Source organism: Lepus europaeus, chromosome 13 (genome assembly GCF_033115175.1).
Source record: "Lepus europaeus isolate LE1 chromosome 13, mLepTim1.pri, whole genome shotgun sequence".
Lineage (NCBI taxonomy): Eukaryota > Metazoa > Chordata > Mammalia > Lagomorpha > Leporidae > Lepus > Lepus europaeus.
The window spans coordinates 49,940,966-49,965,341 of record NC_084839.1 but is presented as its reverse complement, the minus strand read 5'-3'; the positions used below and the strand labels follow the sequence as shown (position 1 = coordinate 49,965,341).

At 44.4% G+C, this 24,376-nt stretch overlaps 2 protein-coding genes and 2 pseudogenes across 5 annotated transcripts in view; 1 reads left to right on the top strand and 3 right to left on the bottom strand.

Moving 5' to 3' along the window:
* The window catches only part of ERLEC1 (endoplasmic reticulum lectin 1), a 41,438-nt gene extending 41,046 nt beyond the window's left edge, over positions 1 to 392 (bottom strand). Inside the window, exon 1 of one of the 2 annotated variants that reach the window (XM_062209426.1) lies at positions 54 to 392. In XM_062209426.1, the coding sequence (XP_062065410.1) occupies positions 54 to 215 (162 nt within the window). In that variant the 5' untranslated portion in view covers positions 216 to 392. The remainder of the gene's footprint in view (positions 1 to 53) is intronic. The other variant, XM_062209427.1, reaches the window with a different exon arrangement.
* On the bottom strand, positions 312 to 18,540 carry LOC133772332 (peroxiredoxin-6-like; annotated as a pseudogene).
* ASB3 (ankyrin repeat and SOCS box containing 3) overlaps positions 431 to 24,376 on the top strand; it is a 120,824-nt gene continuing 96,878 nt past the window's right edge. For 2 of the 3 annotated variants that reach the window (XM_062209430.1, XM_062209431.1), the window contains exon 1: positions 434 to 615. The gene's annotated coding sequence lies outside the window, so the exon portion shown is untranslated. Of the gene's footprint in view, positions 616 to 24,376 lie in introns of all 3 variants that reach the window. The other variant, XM_062209432.1, reaches the window with a different exon arrangement.
* LOC133772331 (NHP2-like protein 1) lies at positions 18,649 to 24,191 on the bottom strand (annotated as a pseudogene).

Here is a 24,376-nt window from a genome sequence, read left to right as displayed (position 1 = left end):
ACCTTAGTGCCACGAAGAGGAGAGATGGCTGCGGGGTTCGCGGAGGCACTGACCAGAGAGAACTCGGTGCCGGGCCAGTTGACTCGGAAAGGGATATCATCGCTGAGCGGGGGGAGCGCTCGGCCGCCGCCCGACGCCTCCAGGAGGCCGCAGAGGACCAGTAACACCGGCCCGCCGGGAACCAGACTCCGCGCGCCGCCGCCTCCTTCCTCCATCCTCCGCCGCCGCTTTCTCCAGCCGCCGCCACAGCCTCCTCTGCCCTAGGAGAAGAGGAGGAGGAGGAGGTGGAGGAGGAGGAGGAGGCGGCGGGACTACAAAGCACCCAGGGAGCCGGGGGCCCAACCGCCGCCACGTCTCCTTCCGGAGAACCGGCCAACACCGCCTCCGCCCCCTCGGCCCTCCCGCCACCGTTTCCGGGGCAGGCGGAAAATCAACATCCGGGGCCGCGGAGCCGTCCCCCTACGGAAGCCGGGACGCCGCCCGTGCCTCTCTCGTTTCCGACAACCGTAGGTTTTTCGTGGGGGAATCGAATGCGGTGGCGTTTGGGGCCAGAACGCCCGGAGACCCGGCCTTGGAGCAGGCTTTCCCCCTGAGAAGCGGCGGCCCAGCGAGCCGGTGAGTCCCGGAGGCGGCAACCGCTCCCTGCCGCCGCCCCGCGCCGCTCTGCCAGGGGTGGGCGGCGTCCTGGCCTGCAGGGCTGTGAGCGCCGCGAGGGTACGAGGGGTCCCTTAGGTGAGATTGTTGGAGGTAGCGGTGAGGAGTGACTAGGGGCGGTGTTCTTGACTGAGCTGCCCTCGCTGCTTTTTCTCTTCCCATTTCTTCGCGTTTGCGTGCTTCATCTTTCCCGCCCGAAGCTTCTGTCCGCCTCTTCTGAGTGGGCTGTGGGCATCTGGATACTTAGCAGCTCTGACTAACCCGAGGGTGTGTTCAGCCTCTGCGGAGCGACCTAGAGCCAACCCGGGCTGAGGGACTCCCTGCATGCCTCACTGGGGATCCTGCAACGTTGGCCTGGACGGAGACCTGGTCAGGCGGGCGACTTGGACCGCGCAACCCTGCGTGGGGTCCCTCCATCCCTGAGCTGATCAACCGGAAACGGCTCCGTTGTTCTGTCCAGGAAGCTAGCTGATGGGTTCCTAATGTGGAGTCAGAGCCTGTGACTTGAATGACACAAACACTGCCAGGCAGAGGTCCTGAGGCAAGGCTGGGTGGGTGTTAGAGGGACAGAAAGAAGGCCAGCGGCGGCTGGAGTGAGGGAGGACAGTGGTTGGAGATGAAGTTTGAGAGGCAGTATGAGGCCAGCCGGACGCAGCCTTGCAGGCAGGAGAGTGATGTGAGCCGATGTATATTTGTGAAGATCATTATGACTGCTCTGTGGGAAATTGGTTATGGGGGGTGTGTGTGCTGTAAATTGTGTTCCCCAAAAAGGTGACGTTGACGTGGTAACCCCTAGCACCTGGTAGTGTGAACGTATTTGAAATAGCGTCTTCGCATAAGTAACTCAAGTTAGATGAGGTAGTGTTGTTCAGAATATGAGGGTTCTAATCCAGTGTCTAGGAGCTTTATAAGAGGGAAATTCGGACACAGATACAGTCATAAGGAGAATGCCAAGTAAGGAAAGAAGAAGAGATTGGAGTGATTCCTCTACCAGCCATAGAACACTGAGGATTGCTGGCCACCACCACAAGCTAGAAAGAGACCCTAGAACACACAGAGCGTGAGAGAGAAAGAGAGAGAGAGAGAGGGAGGGAGAGAGAGAGAGAGAGAAAGAATGGCCTTGCTGATTTCAGACTTAATTTCCAGAACCGTAAATATTCCATTTTTGTTGCTTTATGCTACCCAATTTGTGGTAATTTGTTATAGTAGCCCTAGAAATCTAAAACAGGGTCAAGGAAGACCCAGGGAGACCCTAGGAGACCATTTAGGATGGTAGTAGTGGCGATGCAGAGGAATGACATGATTTGGAACATGTTTTGTAGGTTAGCATAGTGAATTTGCTGGTAGATTGGATGTGCTACAGTTGGACAAGAATGCATCAGTGATGATGGCTAGGTTGTTTTCCTGTGTAGCTAGTGGTGCAATTTACTGGAAGAGGGAAGACAGATAAAGAAACAGAATGTGGACTGATTAGAATCAAATGTTTTTATTTTACTTTATATTTTGAAATAATTTCAAACTTACATAAAAGTTATGAGAATTGCACAAAAAATTCCAAGATTCCTCAGTTATTAACATTTTACCTGAAATGTGTGATCTATCACGCACTTTTTTTTTTTTTAAAGATTTGTTTATTTATTTGAAAGGCAGAGTGACAGAGAAATAGGGAGAGACAGAAAGAGGCTGAAGGGGGTGGGGTAATTTTCATCTGCTGGTTCATTCCCCAAATGACTGCTAGGCATGGGCCAGGCTAAAGCCAGGACCCAGGAACTCCATCTTGGTCTCCTACATGGGTTATAGGGGCACAAGTACTTGGGCTATCTTCTGCTGTTTTCCCAGGTGCATTAGCAGGGAGCTGAATCAGAAGCAGAGCAGGCAGGACTTGCACACAGTTGGTGTCTTAACCTGCCACGCCACAATACTGGTCTCAACACTACTGATTTTTGTATGTTGACTTTGTATTTTGCAACTTTGCTGGATTTATTAGTTTTAACAATTTGTTGGTGGAATATTTAGGGTTTTCTATATATTATTAGATCATGTCATCTGCAAACAGTGAACAGTATTGACTTACTCCTATCCAATTTAGATACCCTTTCTTTCTTTCTCTTGCCATAGTCCTTCCAGTACTATGTTAAATAAAAGGTGGCATCCTTTTCTTGATCAAGATCTTAGGCATAAAGTGTTCAGCTTTTTTTTTTAAAAGATTTGTTTTATTTATTAGAAAGGCAGAGTGACAGAAGGAAAGACAGATTTTCGATCTGCTGGTTCACTTCCCAAATGGCTGTAATGGCCAGGGCTGGGCCAGGCTGAAGCCAGGAGCACAGAACTCCATCTGACTCTCCCATAATGGTGGCAGGGGCCCAAGTACTTGGATGTTTTCCACAGCTTTCTCAGGCATAATAGCAGGGAGCTGGATTGGAAGCAGAACAACCAGGACTCCAATTGGCATTCCCATATAGGGTGATGATGTCCCAGGGAGCTACTTAACCCATTGTGCCACAACACCAGCCCTAAAAGCCTTCAGCTTTTTCACATTCAGTATGTTGTTAGCTTTCTCTTGTTATATATGGCTTTTGTTATGTTGAGGTATGTTTCTTCTCTACGTAATTTTTTCAAAGTTTTTATCATGAAGGGATGTTGACTTTTATAGAGTACCTTTCTTGTGTCTATTGAGATGATCATATGATTTTTGTCTTTCATTCTGTTGATGTGATATATCACACTGATTTCTGTGTATGTTGCATCATCCTTGCGTCTCTGGGATGAATCCCATTTGATCGTTGTGATCTTTTCATAATGTTGTTGGATCAATTTGGTGGTATTTTCTTGAGGATGTCTATATTTTCATTGAGAATATTGACCTGTAGTTTTCTTTTTTTGTTGTGTTGTGTCCTTAACTGGTTTTCATATCAAGATAATGCTGGCCTCCTAAGATGAATTCTCTTCTCTTTTGTTTCTGAAATAATTTAAGAAGAATTGGTGTTAATGCTTCCTTAAAAGTCTGGTGGGGGGTCTGGTGCTGTGGCGTAGGAGGTAAAGCTACTGCCTGCGGTGCTGGCATCCCATGTGGGTGCTGGTTTGAGTCCCAGCTGCTCCACTTCCCATCCATCTCCCTGCTAATGCACCTAGGAAAGCAGTGCCTGAGCCCTGTACCAATGTGGGAGACCTGAAAGAAGTGGGTCATCCCAGCTCCAGCTGGCCCTTTGGGGAGTGAACTGGAGTGTGGAAGATAATTCTGCCTCTGCCTCTCCTTCTATGTAACTCTGATTTTCAAACAAAATAAACCTTAAAAAAAGTTTGATAGGGGTCTGGCATTGTGGTATAATGGGTAAAGCTACTGCCTTTGATGCTGGCATCACATATGGATACTGGTTCTGGCTGCTGTACTTCCAATCCAGCTCCCTGCTAATGCTCTTGGAAAGTAGAGGAACGTGGCCCAAGTGCTTGGGGCCCAGCACATACTTGGGAGACCCAGAAGAAGCTCCTGGCTCCTGGCTTCAGCCTGGCCCAGTCCTACTTGTTGCATCCATTTGGGGAGTAAACCAGCAGATGGAAGATATCTCTGTGTCTCTTCCTCTCTGTGTCACTCTGTCTTTCAAATAAATAAATTTTTTTTTTTTTTTTAAAGTTTGGTAGAATTTAGCAGTGAAATCATCTGGTCTTAGACTTTTCTTTGCTGATTCAGTCTTGCTACTTGGTCAATTTCTATTTCCTCCTTATTACATGCTGGTAAGGTATATGCGTCAGAATTTGTCAATTTCTTCTAGGTTATCAAATTTGTTTCCATATAATTATTCTTAATAATCTCTAATAATCCTTTGTGTGTACCTGTTTTCATCTCTGATTCTATATATTTGAATATTTTTTTTAAGATTTATTTATTTGAAAGTCATAAATGCACAGAGGGAGAAGGAAAGGCAGAGAGAGAAAGTCTTCCATCTGCTGGTTCACTCCCCAAATGGCCGCAATGGCCAGAGCTGCGCCAGTCCGAAGCCAGGAACCAGGAGCTTCTTCTGGGTTTCCCACGTGGGTGCAGGGGCCCAAGGAGTTGGGCCATCTTCTACTGCCTGTCCCAGGCCATAACAGAGAGGTGGATCGGAAGTGGAGCAGCTGGAACTTGAACCAGCGCCCATATGGGATGCTGGCAATGCAGACAGTGGCTTTACCCTCAATGCCACAGCGCCAGCCCCTTGAATACTCTTTTTGGTTGGTCTAAGAATTTATCATTTTTATCTTTTCAAAGAACTAGCTCTTTGTTTTTGTTTTGTTTTGTTTTGTTTTGTTTTTGGACAGGCAGAGTGGACAGTAGAGGGAGACAGAGAGAAAGGTCTTCCTTTTTGCCGCTGGTTCACCCTCCAATGGCCGCCGCGGTAGGCGCGCTGCGGCCAGTGCATCGCGCTGTTCCGATGGCAGGAGCCAGGTGCTTTTCCTGGTCTCCCATGGGGTGCAGGGCCCAAGGACTTGGGCCATCCTCCACTGCACTCCCTGGCCACAGCAGAGAGCTGGCCTGGAAGAGGGGCAACCGGGACAGGATTGGTGCCCCGAGCGGGACTAGAACATGGTGTGCCGGCGCCGCAAGGCGGAGGATTAGCCTACTGAGCCGCGGCGCCGGCTTATCTTTTCAAAGAACTAGCTCTTTGTTTCATTGAATTTTTTTTTACTGTTTTTAAAATCTCTGTGCCATTTATGTGTGCTTAGTGGTTTTTTTTAATTAATTAATTAATTAATTAGAGTTAGAGAGAGGGAGAGACAGAGCAAGAGACTTCTGTCTGCAGGTTTATTCCCCAGATGGCTGCAACAGACAGGGCTGAGCCAGGTTGAAGCCAAGAGCCAGGAGCTTCAAACGGGTCTTCCAGTGGGTGCAGGGGCCCAAGGACCTGGGCCATTCTCCACTTTCCCAAGTGCATCAGCAGGGAGCTGTATAGGAAGTGAAGCATCTGGGACTCCTACTGGCATCCATATGGGATGATGGTGATGGGCGGCTTTACCTGCTGTGCTACTATGCCGGCCCCCTGTGCTGTGAGTTTTATTATGTTGGGGTGTAGCAAGTGAAAGGAGAGATAGGACATAGGAACTCTTCCTCTGAAGAATGCCACCTGACAATCCCAGCGTGTTTCTTTATTGTTCAGGATTACATCAGCCGTTTGTACAGTGCATATGCATGCTCATATAACTCTCAAGATTTCTTTGAAACATGTTTAGGAAGACATATTAGATAAGCATGTTTGGAAAAGCAGCTGCATGTCCTTATGGGTCCCAGTGTTCCTGGAAGGGCTCAATGCTGTTCTTGTTAGAAGATCATTCACTATCCTTAATTAGTTCCTGCAACCACACCCTGTGTTCAGGAGGATGTGTCCTCACTGAGAGTACTTTGGTAGAAGCTATGTTCCCGGCCGGCGCCGCGGCTCACTAGGCTAATCCTCTGCCTTGCGGAGCTGGCACACCAGGTTCTAGTCCCCGTCGGGGTGCCAGATTCCGTCCTGGTTGTCCCCCTTCCAGGCCAGCTCTCTGCTGTGGCCAGGGAGTGCAGTGGAGGATAGCCCAAGGGCTTGGGCCCTGCACCCGCATGGGAGTCCAGGAGAAGCACCTGGCTCCTGGACTCCCAACAGCAAAGGAAGACCTTTCTCTCTGTCTCTCTCACTGTCCACTCCGCCTATCCAAAAAAAAAAAAAAAAAAAAAAAGAAGCTATGTTCCCTACATTATTATTTTCTTCTTTCTACCAGTTTTGGCTTTGATTTGTTCTTGTTTTCCAGTTCCTTGAGGTGCAGTGATAAGTTGTTTATTATTGATGGGTAAGGTTTTTTTTTTTTGTTTGTTTGTTTCTTTTGTTTTTTGTTTTGACAGGCAGAGTGGATAGTGAGAGAGAGAGAGAGAGAGAGAGAGAGAAAGGTCTTCCTTTTTGCCGTTGGTTCACCCTCCAATGGCCGCTGCGGCCAGCGCATCGTGCTGATCTGAAGCCAGGAGCCAGGTGCTTCTCCCAGTCTCCCAAGCGGGTGCAGGGCCCAAGGACCTGGGCCATCCTCCATTGCCTTCCCGGGCCATAGCAGAGAGCTGGCCTGGAAGAGGGGCAACCAGGATAGAATCCGGCACCCCAACTGGGACTAGAACCTGGTGTGCCGGCGCCTCAAGGCGGAGGATTTGCCTGTTAAGCCTCGGTGCTGGCCAATGCGTAAGTTTTTTTTTTTTTTTTTTTTTTTACAGGCAGAGTGGACAGTAGAGAGAGAGACAGAGAGAAAGGTCTTCCTTTTGCCGTTGGTTCACCCTCCAATGGCCGCCGCGGTAGCGCGCTGCGGCCGGCGCACTGCGCTGATCCGATGGCAGGAGCCAGGTGCTTCTCCTGGTCTCCCATGGGGTGCAGGGCCCAAGGACTTGGGCCATCCTCCACTGCACTCCCTGGCCACAGCAGAGAGCTGGCCTGGAAGAGGGGCAACCGGGACAGGATCGGTGTCCCGACCGGGACTAGAACCCGGTGTGCCGGCGCCGCAAGGCGGAGGATTAGCCTGTTGAGCCACGGCACGTAAGGTTTTAATACTGCCATTTTGATGCTGTTTTGTATTTACTTATTTATTTATTTAATAGGTAGAGTTATGGACAGTGAGAGAGAGAGAGAGAGAGTGAGAGTGAGAGCGAGAGAGAGATAGAGAGAGAGAAAGGTCTTCCTTCCGTTGTTCACTCCCCAAATGGCCACTACAGCTGGCGCTGTGCCGATCCAAAGCCTGGAGCCAGGTGCTTCTTCCTGGTCTCTCATGCGGGTCCAGGGGCCCAAGCACTTGGGCCATCCTCCACTGCCCTCCCGGGCCACAGCAGAGAGCTGGACTGGAAGAGGAGCAACCGGGACTAGAACCCGGCGCCCATATGGGATGCCGGCGCCACAGGTGGAGGATTAACCAAGTGAGCCATGGCGCTGGCCCTGCTGTTTTGTATTTTTATTGTAGGTTCTTTCTTTTCCCTCTTATAGTCTTCATTTGCAGATAAGAGATGTTTTTGTAGTAGCATACTTAGATTTCTTGCTTCTTCTAATTATTTTTTTTGAACCTTAATTAAGGACTGTGTTTCCCAGAGAGCTACCCAGCAGAGAGTGCTGAGTTCTAATAACAGGATAGAATGCTGGTAAAGGCATGAAGAATCAAAGGAAATGTTTAGTGCCATTTTCATTTAATAAACCAATAGTATAACAACCTAAAGACCTTGTCTTTGATTAAACCAGGATGTTCTCATGGGATTATTCTAGGAAAACATGATTGGCAGCTGGCATTCTCTGATTCACTGTACTAAGGAGCAGCTCCTGCCCTAACTTCTTAGAGAGACTTAAGGCTGGTGATGTAGCAGAGGTATTTCTTGCCAGATGCGGGATAGTGGTGGGCTCCTTTAGGGAGAAGTGTTTTGGCTTTTTCAGGGGGTGGTTTGAGGACCATCACAGTATCTCCATTCTTCCAATCCACTGGGAAGGCAGTTTACTTTTCTGTTGTTGGCTGGAGAGAAAGAGCCTCTGTGAGAATCTCATCAAAGTTCCTGCCAGTGGTAGCTGGATAGAGGATAGATGTCAAGATTGGAGACAAACACCACAGAAACTGTCACTGTATTTCCTTCTCAGCATGTCCAACACAATGGCAAGGTCTTGATTCTTACCATTGATGATAGGAAAAGTTAACTTTTTTGTGGACTCAACGCTGTTGAAAATATTGATATCCTTTCTCTAGGCAAGATGGTCCTCAATACTATTGAAAGGGCAATCAGCTTAATATTCCTCTTGGCACATTCTGGCAAATTCTCTGGTCCAAACTGGGGTAAAGTCCCGAGTGTGGGAGGAGGATGACCCATGAGCCTCCCAGAGAGAAATGAAATGGCTGCTGGTGATGGATGTATTGGCTTCGAAGTTGGTTGTGTTGGTCTTGAAGTTAGTGTCACCTTGAGCTGTGATGGAAGTGGTGACACAATGACATAGGCATTGAGGATGCATAGCTGTAGCAACAACCAGTGAGCTGCTTTGGAAAGAACAGCTCCATGTGTATGTGGCAGGATCTTTTGCTTATTATTTTTGGTAAATCTGTTTTAGGTTCTTGGTTTGTGGTTCAAATGAAGCTTACAAAAAAACTTCTTTTGATTGTAATTTTGAAATGATAAAAAGTTAATGCTGATTATAAATTTGTGAAGAGACAAACAAAAAACAGGGATGAGAAATCCTAAAAAAAAAAAAAAAAAAAAAAGATGTTTATATTCCATTCCTCAGTGTATTTTGAATTTTTTTTTTTTTTTTTTTTGACAGAGAGAGACAGAGAGAAAGGTCTTCCTTTTGCCGTTGGTTCATCCTCCAATGGCCCCTGCAGCCGGTGCGCTGCAGCCGGTGCATCGCGCTGATCCGAAGCCAGGAGCCAGGTGCTTCTCCTGGTCTCCCATGCGGGTGCAGGGCCCAAGGACTTGGGCCATCCTCCACTGCACTCCCGGGCCATAGCAGAGAGCTGGCCTGGAAGAGGGGCAACTGGGACAGAATCTGGCGCCCCGACTGGGACTAGAACCCAGTGTGCCGGCGCCGCAGGTGGAGGATTAGCCTATTGAGCCGGGGCGCTGGCCTGAATTTTTGATGTTACATTTGACCTCTTTCAATATTTCCTGTTTCTTTCTTTCTTTCTTTTTTTTTTTTTTAAGATTTATTTTATTTATTTGAAAGAGTTACAGAGAGAGGTAGAGACAGAGAAAGAGGTCTCTCCGCTGGTTCACTCCCCAGATAGCTGCAAAGGCCAGAGCTGCGCCAATCCGAAGCCAGAGCTTCTTCCAGGTCTCACATGTGGGTGCAGGGGCCCAAGAACTTGGGCCATCTTCTACTGCTATCCCAGGCCAAAGCAGAGAGCTGGATCAGAAGAGGAGCCACTAGGACTAGTACTGGTGCCCATATGGGATGCTGGCGCTTCAGGCTAGGGCTTTAACCCTCTGTGCCACAGTGCCGGCCCCAATATTTCCTGTTTCTAAACATTTTAATGTAATGATTTTATGTATTAGTATTCACAGTAAAGATATAAATGGTTTATATAATGTTCCAAATATTCAGTTGATGTGTTGTTCAGTATGTACTTCCCTATAAGCCTCTTCCTAGGCCTTCTCAGACTTCTTGTGCTATGTCAATGAATGTGATATTACTACATTGGAGCCTTCAGTTTACCAAGCAGTACAGTTTGGGGGTCAGAGCAAAGCTTACCCTGCTTGGGTCTGTCTGCTGCTGAGGTGGGCTCACTGCCCGATGCCACACTTGTCAGCCGTTGGTGATATTGGCTGGTGTATAAGACTGCTCAGTAGGGACCATGGAACACTTCTGCCAGAGGCTTCGTCTGTAGACACTGGCTTGGGGACAAAAACCATTAAGATCTATTCAATGCTGGGTTTTATCAGCATGTCACCAAGTCTCAAAACAGTCCTGTGATTACTTGCTGTCTGCACAGGGTAGTAGGAGGATAATAAAGGCAACCCCTCAGTTTCTCAGGCAGTGCCTACATGTGTAATGCCTGGGTCTTCACAGTCACCTCTTCCTGTGCAATCCTGAGATTGTACAGTAGCCTACAAGAGACTGGCAGTGATAGATGCCAAAGCAAATCTGTCTCATCAGTGTGTGGGTCCCTGTGTGATACTGTGGCAGGTCCAGAAACTGTCCATAGGCACTTGCTTCTTTATAGAAACTGAGTCCTGAGATGCAGTCCCATGGCCCCTTGTTTTCTGCCTAGGGTTGGAAAAGAGTGGTAAAGGCAGCCCTCTGGCCACCCAGATTGGCCCCAGGCTGGTCACACCCAGGTCCTATAGTTACAGATCTCCAGAAAGTCCTGGGAGTGTCTGCCAGACCTGGCAGAGGCTGGCAGAGGATCACACCAGAATGAATCCTGACTTGTGGAGTGCAAGTCTCTGCCTGATGCCAGGCTTATTATCTGAGCACTGGCAGGGAATTTTCTGGAGGCCTTTGGGCTTTTATCAGGTGCTGCTTCTAGTGTCGTAGGCTTGGTCCTAAGCTCCCTCTCTGGCCTCTCCACACATCTGGACTTATGCTTTCTTCTGTTGGCTGGGGGAGGGGTCACAGAGGCTGCCTCGCTGTGTGGGCTCCAAATATTCCACAGGTAAGGGCCTTGAAGGGGACTCAGCCCAGCTGAATTTTTTCACAGAGGGCCTGACACTGGGATTCAGTTTGCTTCTTTCTCTTGTGTTCTTTGGAACGAGGGGAGGGTGACATAGGTAACTCCTTCATTGTTCAGTGTGACTTTTCTTATCATAAGAAGACAAGGCACTGTAGTCTCTTACCTGGCTTTCGTAGCCCTTGTGAAGGTGACTTGGTGTTCATATTGGTGTCTTGGTAGGGAGCTGGTCACCAGAGCTTCTTATCAAGCCTTCTTCCTTCTGACCCCTTATATTATATCTTTGATGATTCATAAGGCATTTAGTCTTACTTTGCATTGGTGTCATTATTATGCATATCAGTTATCACCACAACAGCTTCTAGACATAAAGATTGTCCTGATTTTTTATTAACGTCAAATGATAGCCTAGATATTGTTACTTTGAAAAAATAATCAATGTTGCTTCATTTAGTAGTCTCTTTGCTTTCTCATACAAATATGATTTAGAATACACAAGTTGAATTTTTTTTTTAAATGTTTTTAGCTTTATTTGTTTAAAAGGCAGGCACACAGAGACAGAGACAGGCAGAAATCTATCCACTCGGCCCCTGCCCAAAAGCTTGCAATATCCAGGGTTGTCATGGCCCAAGCCAGGAACCAGGAACTCAGTCCAGGTCTCCTAATGGGTAGCAGGGACTCAAGTTCTTGAGGCATGACCTGCTACCTTGCAGGGTACACATTAGCAAGAAACTAGAATCAGATATGCAGCCTAGGACTCTAACCCTGACACTCCAGTATGGGATTCAGGCATCCCAAGTGGCATTTTAACTGCTGGGCCAAATGCCCACCTCAAGTTTTGTTTATTTTAACTTTTTAAAAAAGTTTTTACATTTTATTAATCCCCATGAAAAATTCGTGTAATCATTCTAGACAAAGCTGTTCAAAAATCTTTATCCCTTTGACTTATCCAATCTCCAGCTTACTTTTTGCCAGTACCAATGTTGGCCTGGGCCATCCCTCTGACCTTCTTCATACTGTTCTTGCACTCCTTTCATTGTTTTCTTAAGGTCTTTTTTCCTCTCATACAGGCCATATCTTGCAGTTCTGTGTTTGGGTTCATTTTTCTTTGCATAATCCAAGGAATTGTAAGTCATGCCCAAGACAGTTGTCTTGCCACCACCAAAATGAGTTCTGAATCCAAATGCAAAGATGATATTGGGACTGGTCTTGTACATTTTTGGCTAGTTTTTACCAAACTTCTATATTCAATAGCTTGCTCTCCACCTAGAAGAAAAACAGTCCTTTCCTCATATCATACACATAAAATAAGTTCTGGATGAGTTAACAATGCATATTATATGAAGAAAGTAGGAGAATATTTACGTAATAGGAGTAGAGATTACTTTTTTTGGGGGGGGTAAGACAAAATCTGGATACAGTGAAAGGACAAGATACACTTGAACTTTTAAAAATTAGCAATCTTTTTTTTTTTTTTTTTTTTTTGGACAGGTAGAGTAGACAGTGTGAGAGAGAGACAGAGAGAAAGGTCTTCCTTTTGCCGTTGGTTCACTCCCCAATGGCCGCTGCGACCGGCGCGCTGTGGCCGGTGCACCGCGCTGATCCGATGGCAGGAGCCAGGTGCTTCTCCTGGTCTCCATGCGGGTGCAGGGCCCAAGCACTTGGGCCATCCCTTGCACTTCTGGGCCATAGCAGAGAGTTGGACTGGAAGAGGAGCAACCGGGACAGAATCTGGCACCCCGACCGGGACTAGAACCCGGTGTGCCGGCACCGCAGGCGGAGGATTAGCCTGTTGAGCCATGGCACCAGCCAAAAATTAGCAATTTCTATTAAATTTAAGAATATCCACACCTTTTGGCCTAGTAATTTTACCTTTTGGATTCTCTCCTTGAATAATGAAAGTCTTGATATCTAAAGATGTATGTCTAAAGATAACTATGGTATCATCTATATTGGAAAAAACTCTGAGTACCTGATTTTTCAATTAATAAGGGGATGGCTGAATAAATACTTATATGCAGACTCTGTAAAACTGGATACTTAGGTGGTTAGGATTTGGCACTCAGGAATCAGACTATTTAGGTTTTGATTGTGGCTCTGACACACCTGCTAGAAGTATGATCTGTGGCATACCTCTCTGGAGGTCAGTTTTCTTATCTCTAATAATGTAGGAAATAGCAAAAAGTAAGATTTAATAGCTATTATGAAGATTCAGATTTATTATGACTTTTACTCACTTAATAGATGCTGTGTACAGGTATCATTATAGACACTTTATAAATGTAAACTCATCTGTCAAAAAAATAAAAAAAAATGTAAACTCATTTAATTGGCTTATACTTCATAATACCCCTAAAAAAGTAGGTCCCCTCCAATTCTACTGATGAGTAAACTGAGATACAAGAAAGGTTAATAACATAATATATACGAACACATAAAATTATATTGATGCCATGTTATAAAATATGGCTAAATAAAGCAGCATTTTTTTCCAGTTGAATTTACTGAGTCAGAAATGAGAACCAAGCGTTGAGGCTTTGAGTTGTTAACCAAAATGTCATTATTGTTATTTAGAGATATAAAGAGCAAAAACCAATGAAAAGATGTAGACAGCTGTTTAACTTAACAGCTGGTGTGCAGTCTGATTTTATTAGCAGTAATTACTCCAGAGGTTGCTGTAAGTAGTAATTGCCCTTTTCTCTTTAATTTCCTGTACAGATTGTTTTCCTTCCAGTGCCTTCTCCCCCCTCCTCCAAAAAAACAAACAAACAAACAAACAAAAAACCCTTTTATTTAAGGAGTACAAATTTCATAAATACAACTTTAGGAATATAGTGATTCTTTGTACCTGCTCTTCCACCTCCATTCCTACCCCACCTCCTCTTCCCTCTCCCATTCCCAGTCCCATTATCCATTAAGATTCATTTTCAATTAACTTCATACACAGAAGACCAACTCAAGTAAAGATTTCAACAATTTGCACACATACATACACACACACAAAACTGAGAACAAGTTTTAGTTAATTTTCATAATACAACTCATTGAGGACAGATATCTTGTATGGGAAATAAGTGCACAGTGACTTCTGTTGTTAATTTAACAGTTAACACTCTTATGTATGACTTCAGTGATCACCCGAGGCTCTTGACATGAGCTGTCAAGGCTATGGAAGCGTTTTGAATCCACAATCTTGTTAGTATTTCAAAAGATCATAAGCAAAGTAGAAGTTCTCTCTTCCCTTCAGAGAAAGTATATCTTTCTTTCCACTGTGGGTTCAGTCACAGAGATCCTTCATGTAGGACATTTTTTGCCAAGTGCCTTGGCTTTCCATGCCTGAAATGCTCTATGAGTTTTTCACCAGACCAGCATGTCTTAAGGGCTGATTCTGAGGTCAGAGAGCTATTTAAAGTGACTGGCATTCTATGAGTCTGCTGTGTGGACTGCTTCCCATGTTAGAAAATTCTCTCCTTTTTAATTCTATCTATTATTATTACCAGACACTTGATTTCATTTATATGATCCCTTTAACACTTAATCCTATCTATTTTATCACTTTAACACTTAATATGATCACTTTAACACAATGGCATTTTTACCACCCAGCTTAATGGGATTTGGGGTCCATGGCAAGTTTTTAAACTGTACCCTTAAAAGTAAGTCTGGGGGCTGGCGCTGTGGCACAGCAGGTAAATGCCCTGGCCTGAAGCGCCGGCATCCCATGTGGGCGCCGGTTCTAGTCCCAGCTGCTCCTCTTCCCATCCAGCTCCCTGCTATGGCCTGGGATAGCAGTGGAAGATGGCCAAGTCTTTGGGCCCCTGCACCTGCATGGGAGACCTGGAGGAAGCTCCTGGCTCCTGGCTTCAGATTGGTGCAGCTCCAGCCATTGTGGCCATTTGGGGAGTGAACCAGCGGATGGAAGACCTCTTTCTCTGATTCTCCTTTTCTCTCTGTGTAACTCTGACTTTCAAATAAGTAAATAAATATTAAAAAAAAGTAAGTCTGTAGAAATGTATGCAGAACTGTACAGCTTTACAGTTACAAACTTCCTCCTTGCCCTCTTATTTCCACTCTTATTTTTTACCGAGATCAATTTCAATTGACTTTATATACATGATTAACTCTGTGTTAAGTAAAAAGTTCAATGAATAGTATGAAGAAGAAGAAAAAAACTATTCCTTTACAGTTGAGACAAGGGCTGTTCAAGTCATTGCTTCTCAAAATGTCAATTTTGCTTCTACAGATTTTCTTTTAGGTGCTCTATTAGTTATCACAGATCAGAGAGAACATATGGTATTTATCCCCTTCGGACTAGCTTATTTCACTAAGTATAATGTTGTCCAGTTTCATCCACTTTGTTGCAAATGACTGGATTTCATTTTTTTAACTGCTGTGTAGTATTCCATAGTGTACATACCCCATAGTTTCTTTATCCAGTCTTTAGTTGACTGGCATTTAGGTTGATTCCTTGTCTTAGCTATTGTTGCTTGAGCTGCAGTAAACATGAGAGTACAGATAACTCTTTTTATTTGCTTATTTCATTTCCTTTGGGTAAATTCCCAAGAGTTGGATGGCTGGGTTATATGGTAGGTGTATATTCAGATTTCTGAGGTATCTCCAAACTGTCTTCCATAGTGGTTTTACCAGTTTACATTCCCACCAACAGTGGATTAGGGTACCTTTTCCCCCACATCCTCGCCAGCATTTGTTGTTTCTTGATTTCTATATGAAAGCCATTCTAACTGGGATGAAGTGAAACCTCATTGTGGTTTTGATTTGCTTTCCTCTGACAGCTAATGATTCTGAAAATATTTTCATATGTCTGTTGGCCATTTTGATTTCTTCTTTTGAAAAATGTCTATTTAAGTCCTTTGCCTATTTTTAAATTGGGTTGTTTGTTTTGTTGTTGTGGAGTTTCTTGAACTCTTTATATATTCTGATTATTAATCCTTTATCCGTTGCATAGTTTGCAAATAATTTCATCCATTGTGTTGGTTGGCTCTTCACTTTCTTGACTGTTTATTTTGCAGTACAGAAGCTTCTCAATTTGATGTAATCCCAGTTGTTAATTTTGGCTTTGGCTGCCTGTGCCTCTGGGGTCTTTTCCAAGAACTCTTTGTCTGTGTCAGTGTCTTGTAGGGTTCCCCCAATGTTCACTAATAATTTGATGGTATCAGGTTGTAGATTCAGGCATTTAATCCATTTTGAGTGGATTTTTGTATAAGGTGTAAGGTAGGGGTCCTGCTTCATCCTTCTGCATGTGGAAATCCAGTTTTCCGAGCACAGAGATTGATTTGAGCTCCTTGGTGAAATATAAGTTTGTTGTAGATGCTTGGATTGATTTCTGGTGTTTCTATTGTGTTCCATTTGTCTATTTATCTGTTTTTGTACCAGTACCAGGCTGTTATGATTATAACTGCCTTATAGTATGTCTTGAAATCTGGTATTGTGATGCCTCTGGCCTTGTTTTTGTTGAATAAGACTGCTTTAGCTATTTGAGGCATCCTGTGCTTCTACATGAATTTCAGCATCATTTTTGTCTAGATTTGAGAAGAATGTCTTTGGTATTTTGATAGGTATCGCATTGATTCTATAAATTGCTTTTGGAAGAATGGACATTTTGATGATATTGATTCTTCCAATCCATGAACATGGAAGATTTTTCCATTTTTTTGTGTCTTCTATTTCTTTTTTTAATGTTTTGTAATTCCCATTGTAGAGATATTTGACATCCTTGGTTAAGTTTATTCCAAGGTATTTGATTTTTTTTTTGTAGCTGTTGTGAATGTGGTTGCTCTTAGAAGTTCTTTCTCAGCCATGTTGTCTGTGTATAAAAGGCTGTTGATTTTTGTGTATTGATTTTATATCCTGCTACTTTACCAAACTCTTCTATGAGTTCCCATAGTCTCTTAGTGGAGTTCTTTGGATCCCCTAAATAAAGAATCATATTGTCTGCAAAGAGGGATAGTTTGACTTCTTCCTTTCCAATTTGCATCCCTTTGATTTCTTTTTTTTGCCTAATGGTTCTGGCTAAAACTCTAATTTTAATAATTTCCTTTCTCCTGCTAGTTTTGGGTTTGGTTTGCTGTCAGTTATCTAGGTCCTTGAGATGCCTTGATAGTTCATTTATTTGGTGCCTTTCCAATTTCTTGATGTAGACACCAGTTGTTATAAGCTTTCCTCTTAACATTGCTTTTGCTGTATCCCATAAGTTTTTATATATTGTATTGTTGTCTTCATTTGTTTCCAGAACTTTTTTGATTTCTCTTGATTTCTTCTATGACCCACTGTTCATTCAGGAGCGTGTTTTTCAGTATCCTTATGTTTGCATATGTTCTAGAGATTCCTGAGTTGCTGATTTTCAGCTTCGTTGCTGCCATCTTAATCCAATCTCTCCCAATGCCTTCTTTTAATAGAATTTACTCTGTGGTAATAAAAAAGAAGACTTAAGAGGATTGGTATATGCATGTTGGGGAAAAATAAAGGAAAAGAAAGGCTTTTGGGATAGAGATATTTTTGGATACAATACCATGTGTCTACATAGGTGAAAGAATTAAAGAAGTTTTTTTGATTGGAAATATGTATATATTTATTAGGATGCTTGCAAGGATGAACCTCACATTAGCACTCTCATGTGATAAAGAATCCACATGGTGGGGCTGGCGTTGTGGTGCAGTAGGTTAAAGCCCTGGCTTGCAGTGCCAGCATCCTGTATGAGTGCCGGTTTGAGTCCCGGCTGCTCCACTTCCAGTTTAGCTCTCTGCTATGGCTTAGGAAAGCAGTAGAAGGTGGCCCAAGTCCTTGGGCCCCTGCACCCGCATGGGATACCCTTAGGAAGCTCCTGGCTCCTGGCTTCGGATCAGCTCGGCTCTGGTTGTTGCAGTCAATTGGGAAGTAAACTAGCAGATGGAAGACCTCTCTCTCCCTTTCCCTCTCCCTCTGCCTCTCTTTCTCTGGCTCTACCCCTCTCTGTAATGCTGTTTTTCAAATAAATAAGATAAATCTTTAAAAAAAAGAAAAAGAACGAATCCATGTGACCCACTGTTTCAGGAGTCCTCAGAGCCAGTGCCAAGCATCCACTGAAGATGGCCTCATTCATCAGAGAGGATATTTCCTTGCATTCAAGTAGCTGCACTGAAACTTCCAGCCAAGTGTCCATGATTTTCCCAGAATCTTTCATTCTAACACCAGCTGACTCTCTTTGCTACTCCTGATTCCTTCAAGACCTAGCACAAGTACCTTGTCTCATTCACTGAGCTTCCTGTGGAATTCCCTGCCACTCTCAGGGGCAGTTGAGGTAAGGTTAAGAATACAATCCCACAACAAAAAGCAAACAGCAGGGCTACATTTGTATATAGTGCTTGGACATAAGCCTGGCAACCTCAGAGAATGCATGCTTCATCCCCAATCAGTATGCAATCTCCTAGAGAGCAAAGGAAGCCCCTTGCTTATTTTAACATGTGGAGAATGATTCCATATGCTAGGCACAAAGGACATTAAGTGGCCATTGTTTACTTCCATGACACCCTGCACACAGTAGGAGGTCAAACAGTGAAAGGTGGAACCAGATCTCTATCTTGGTTTAGTTAGATTTCTCCTGCTCTTCCTGCCTTTGAATACTGTCTCCTTCTGCTTGGGGCATTACTTAATTATTCCCAAGGGAGGATAAAATGATGGCAGGGGAGATGAGGAGAAACAATCCTAAAAAAAAAAAAAAAAAAAGCAAACTACAAAAATCCAGAGACCAGATTTAATACTACGATAGTTCATCATGGAAAGCAGCTGCAAATGCTACACACTAAGGATGTAGACACTATAACTCAACCTCAGACCTCAAGGGGAGGAGTCAGCATGGAGGTCATGGCGGGGGTCACAGCTTTACACTAAGAGGCTTTCAGTGGATTGCTGAGGAGACTGGATCTGCTACTTCATTTGTGAACCTTCTTTGATGACGATCGAACAGGGGATGACCGGCTGGGAGACCCCATGGGCCCACCCCAGGGCATGCTTGGAGTGCACAAACATGTAGGGCACATTCTTGTCTTATAGCAGCAGGAGGTGCAAGATGATGTCCAGGGGCTTAGTGTCACAGCCATCACTGTGAACTCCAGAGATGCCCCTGTTGAGAGTCTTCATGGTCTTGTTGGCCTCTCTCCAAAGCTGCTTGTAGTTATGTGACTGCCTAACCAGGTCCAGTAGCTTCTTGGTGAGGTGCACATCTGCAAGGGGGTAGGCTTTTAGATTTACATCAGCCTCAGTCGTGATAGTGGTTTCGTGGGCTCGCCACTTGTGAATAACAGCAGCCGGTGTCAGAGAAGAAGCCTAAATTCTGTATATGAGGTGTAATTGTGAATATTACACTTTTTTCTTAGGTACAAGGAAGAAGAACTAAGAGTTAAGATTCCAAGTGTATAATTGCACTTGTTATTATTTTTGCTAAACCTGAATCTAATAATAAGAAAATAAATAAACACAAAATGTGGCACATTCTACAAGATAATTAGCTTGGACTTAAATAAAAAAGTTGATAGCTAAGAATAAGAAATCTCCTGTATAACCTAAGATGTAATACTGCTATCACATTTTAGAAAAACAGTGTTGGCTGGCACTGTGGCTCACTTGATAATCCTCCGCCTGCAGCGCCAGCACCCTGGGTTCTAGTCCCGGTTGCTCCTCTTCCAGTCCAGCTCTCTGCTGTAGTCCGGGAGTGCAGTGGAGGATGGCCCAAGTGCTTGGGCCCTGCACCCGCATGGGAGACCAGGAGGAAACACCTGGCTCCTGGCTTCAGATCGGCACAGCATTCTGGCTGCGGCAGCCATTTGGGGGGTTGAACCAACAGAAAAAGGAAGACCTTTCTTTATGTCTGTCTGTCTCTCCCTCTCTCTGTATAAATCTGCCTGTCAAGAAAAAAGAAAAAAAATTTAAAAGAAAAACAGTGTTTTCAAATTTGATCTCCCACCCCCAATGGTTTCTTACAAAGCCACTTAGTTTTTTAAAAATGTTTACTTATTTATTTGAAAGACAGTGAGAGCCGGCGCCGCGGCTCACTAGGCTAATCCTCCGCCTTGCGGCGCCGGCACACCGGGTTCTAGTCCCGGTCGGGGCACCGATCCTGTCCCGGTTGCCCCTCTTCCAGGCCAGCTCTCTGCTGTGGCCAGGGAGTGCAGTGGAGGATGGCCCAAGTGCTTGGGTCCTGCACCCCATGGGAGACCAGGAGAAGCACCTGGCTCCTGCCATCGGATCAGCGCAGTGCGCCGGCCGCAGCGCGCTACCGCGGCGGCCATTGGAGGGCGAACCAACGGCAAAAGGAAGACCTTTCTCTCTGTCTCTCTCTCACACTATCCACTCTGCCTGTCAAAAATTAAAAATAAATAAATAAATAAATAAATAATGAAAAAAAGAAAGGCAGTGAGAAAGCGCGCATACAAGTTTTCAACTGCTGGTTTACTTCTCAAATGCCTGCAACAGCCAGGGATCTGCCAGGCCAAGCCAGGAACTTAGAACTTATTTTGGGTCTCCTATATGGGTAGCAGGGACCCAATCATTTGGGCTGTTGCTGCTGCCTCTCAGGATGTGCATTAGTAGGAAGCTGGAATTGGGGGCAGAGCTGGGTCTTGAACTCAGGTACTCTGATATGGGATGCAGGTGTCCCTCCTGGTATCTGAACCATTGGCCTTAGAAGCTGTTTTCTTTGGATCAATGATATTTTCTAGGTGTGAGTCTTTTTTCATTTATCCTTCATGGTGCTCTATAAATCCTGTTTGTTCACTTCTGGAACTTTTTCTTCTAGTATTTATTTAGTTGTGTTCTTGTTGTCTCTCTTCTTCCAAATAGAAAAAACACAAAGTAATATGGAAGATCATTCCAAGAAACATTTCCTTGACTTTAGTTCTTCTTTTGAATGTTAGTGATTGAGTTTTTGTTTTCATGGTTTCCAGTTGCTCTGTTTTAATGGATGCCATGTCTTAATGAATTTCTTTGAGGATAATATTTTCAATGTATAAATATTTTTCTCCTTTTTTCAGAAATTGCTTTCTTTGGGCAAGTTGTTTATTTTCATTTTTTTGTGCTTTTGCCATTCTTAACATTCTTTAAATGATTCTTGAGCTCTACGTGAGCAAGATATCAGCTGTTGGGCTTCACTTAAGCTTAGATAAAATGCAAAAAAATTACTCCTTCTTCCTTTCCTTTCCTATGCAGAATAATGATATAGGCCTTATTATTGAGTATGAGGATGCTTTTATGGTTCCAAGGTACAATTGACTTTTTTTTTTTTTTTTTTTTTGACAGGCAGAGTAGACAGTGAGAGAGACAGAGAGAAAGGTCTTCCTTTTGCCGTTGGTTTACCCCTCAATGGCCGCTGCGGCCGCCGTACTGCGTTGATCTGAAGCCAGGAGCCAGGTGCTTCTCCTGGTCTCCCATGTGGGTGCAGGGCCCAAGGACTTGGGCCATCCTCCACTGAACTCCTGGGCCACAGCAGAGAGCTGGACAGGAAGAGGAGTGACTGGGACAAAATCTGGCGCCCCGACCAGGACTAGAACCCAGTGCGCCGACACCACAGGCGGAGGATTAGCCTAATGAGCCGTGGCGCCAGACACAATTAACATTTTTTAAAAAGTCATATGAATTTGTTAGTAGACACAGGGTCAGTTGACTTGAGGTGTTGCTAAATAATCAGTCTCAGTGGGAGCTGCTTAGAGGACAGCTTTATTTACTTGTGACAAGTAAAGGAAAGGTATAGTTCCCTAAAGAAACTGTCTTCCTGAGAAGCAGTTTGCCAGTTTTTATAGCAAGGATTAGGAGAGTGCTAAGATATAGAAAATGGGGAGTGGGATGGCTCTTCCTGGTCAAACAATATATATCCATATATTGTATGTCCACTGATTCAGGCTGGTGTTGGGCAGTTTTCCTTGTTTCTTGAGGTAGGGGCACCTCTGAGTACAATTTTGCATGATAAGCCTTCTTGACATTCTCTGAAAAATAAGCTCAAGCTAATAAATTGTTTTAGATATTCTGTGTTCTAGTTCTCCCCCTGCCTTTTCCCCCCCTAAATTCTACATTCTTGACTACATAATTTTCTCAAGTATTTCTGCATATGTGTTCATTGTGGACTGTAGTTTTCTCTCTACCAGTTTAATTTTCAATATAATACCACTTGCTATCTCTCTTGAATGAATACATTTTGATAGAATTTTGGTATGAAGTAGAGGAAAACACATGTGTTTACTGTGTCTTCAACAGAGTAAATAATTTATCACAGAGAAAATAATTCATAGGCTTTTTTAAAGAAAGGTGCATTTATTTATTTGAAAGGTAACGCATCAGAGAGGGGGAGACACACATATTTATATGCACACACATATGGTAGTGGAAGGGAGAGAGAGAGAGAAAGAGAGATTGATCTTGGATCTGCTGGTTCATTAACCAAATGATTGCGATAGCCAGGGCTGAGCCAGGCCGAAGCAGGAACCTGGAACTCTATCCTGGTCTCCCACATCAGTGGCATGGGCCCAAGGACTTGGGCTATTGTGTGCTGCCTTCCCAAGTGCATTAGTAGGAAGGTGACAGATTAGCTATGACTGAAACTGGCACTCTGATATGGGATCTGAGTATCACAAGCTGTGGCTTAACTTACTATACCACAATTCCTACCCCCCATTTTCCTTTCACCCTATTTTAAAATTCCTTTTAAATTTAATCTTATTTTGGGAACGGCTATTATTGGGTTAAAAACTACTAGTGAGGATAGATGTTTAGCTTAGAATGAAGATGCAGGTTAAAACTCGCTTGTCCCACATCTGAGTACCTGTGTTTGATGCTTGACTCTGGCTCCTGACTCCAGCTGCCTGTTAATGCAGATCCTAGGAGGACCTGGTCATGGCTCAGGTAATTAGTAGGCTGAATAGATTGAGTTCCTGTCCTCCAACTTTGACTCCAGCCATTTTAGGCATTTTGGGAGTGAAACAGCAGATATGAGCACTTTAGCTTGCTCATTGTCTTTCAAACTCTGAAATAACTTAAAAAAATAAAAGCCTAACAACCAATGATACTGTCCCCAGATTCTCTGATTCATTTGCAAATAGAAATTGACAAGAGGAGGCTGGGCACAGCAAGTTAGGCTTCCTTTTGTGACACTGGCATCCTATTGGAATGCTGGTTGGAGTTCTGAATGCTGTGCTCCCAATCCAGCTCTCCCGGGAAGGTAGCAGAAGATGGCACAAGTACTAGGGCCCCTGCTAACCACATGAGAGACCAGGATGGAGCTCCTGGCGCCTGGCCTAATCCTGGCTGTTGGTGAGCGTTTGGAGGATTGAACCAGCAGATGGAAGATCTTGCTCCTTCTCTCTGTCCCTTTCTTTCTCCCTTTCTGTTGCTCTGCCTTTCAAATGAATGAATGAATGAACAAATCAAAACAAGAGACCAACGTGCATCCCAGACAAGGTTTATTGGGTGCTTATGCTCCAGCATATGCCTGTAGAGGAGAGATTTGCTGACTGACTGCACAACAGGAGCTTTTATAGGATATGGGCCTGGCTCATCCCATTCTGCATGAGATACTTTGGTCTGCACCTGGCTGTGTTTTCTGCTCAGGTGCTGGTTTTTTTTTTTGACAGGCAGAGTGGACAGTGAGAGAGAGAGAGAGAGAGAGAGAGAGAGAGAGAGAGAGAGAAAGGTCTTCCTTTGCCGTTGGTTCACCTCCAATGGCCGCCGCGGTAGGTGCGCTGCGGCCGGCGCACCGCGCTGTTCCGATGGCAGGAGCCAGGTGCTTCTCCTGGTCTCCCATGGGGTGCAGGGCCCAAGCACTTGGGCCATCCTCCACTGCACTCCCTGGCCACAGCAGAGAGCTGGCCTGGAAGAGGGGCAACCGGGACAGGATCGGTGCCCCGACCGGGACTAGAACCCGGTGTGCCGGCGCCACAAGGCGGAGGATTAGCCTAGTGAGCCGCGGCGCCGGCTCAGATGCTGGTTTTTGTTTTTTCATGTGACACACTCAAAATGGCAGTGTTGCTTACTACCATCACCCCAGAAAAGTCACATAGCAGTGGCATTGGGCTATTCTGGGTATTTATGCAGATTGGACAAGTCCCTAATACGGCAATAGTTTTTTTTTTTTTTTTTTGCCATTAGAATTTACTCTTTCTTTGCTCCTGATTGGTTTTGAGCTGGAGATAGACATACAGTCTAGTCTCATCCAGAGGAGGATAAATGTCAGGTCTGGAGGGGCTTGGTGTAGTTAGTCCTGTTTCTCTCCTGTCTCACTAGCAGTGGAGGTATAAAATGAGATAAATGCCATCTCATTATTTTTTCTTGTCTTTTTAGTTTTTTTTTTCCTTTATTTAATATTTTTCTCATACTTTTTTTGAATTAAAGGCTTTATTTCTGTTCTGTTTCTTTTTGGTGTTTAGCACAGTCTCTGGCATATTTTGAATATTCTGTAAATGATAGCATTATTACTATGTTTGTTTTCCTTAAACATTTTTGTCTTTCATCTTAATCATCTAAGAAAAGGGGAACTAAATGAGCTAATATATTTAAAGCACTTGTAATAGAATCTGGCATAAATAATAAGCGCTATATAAGTATTATCACTCTTTGACCCATGAAT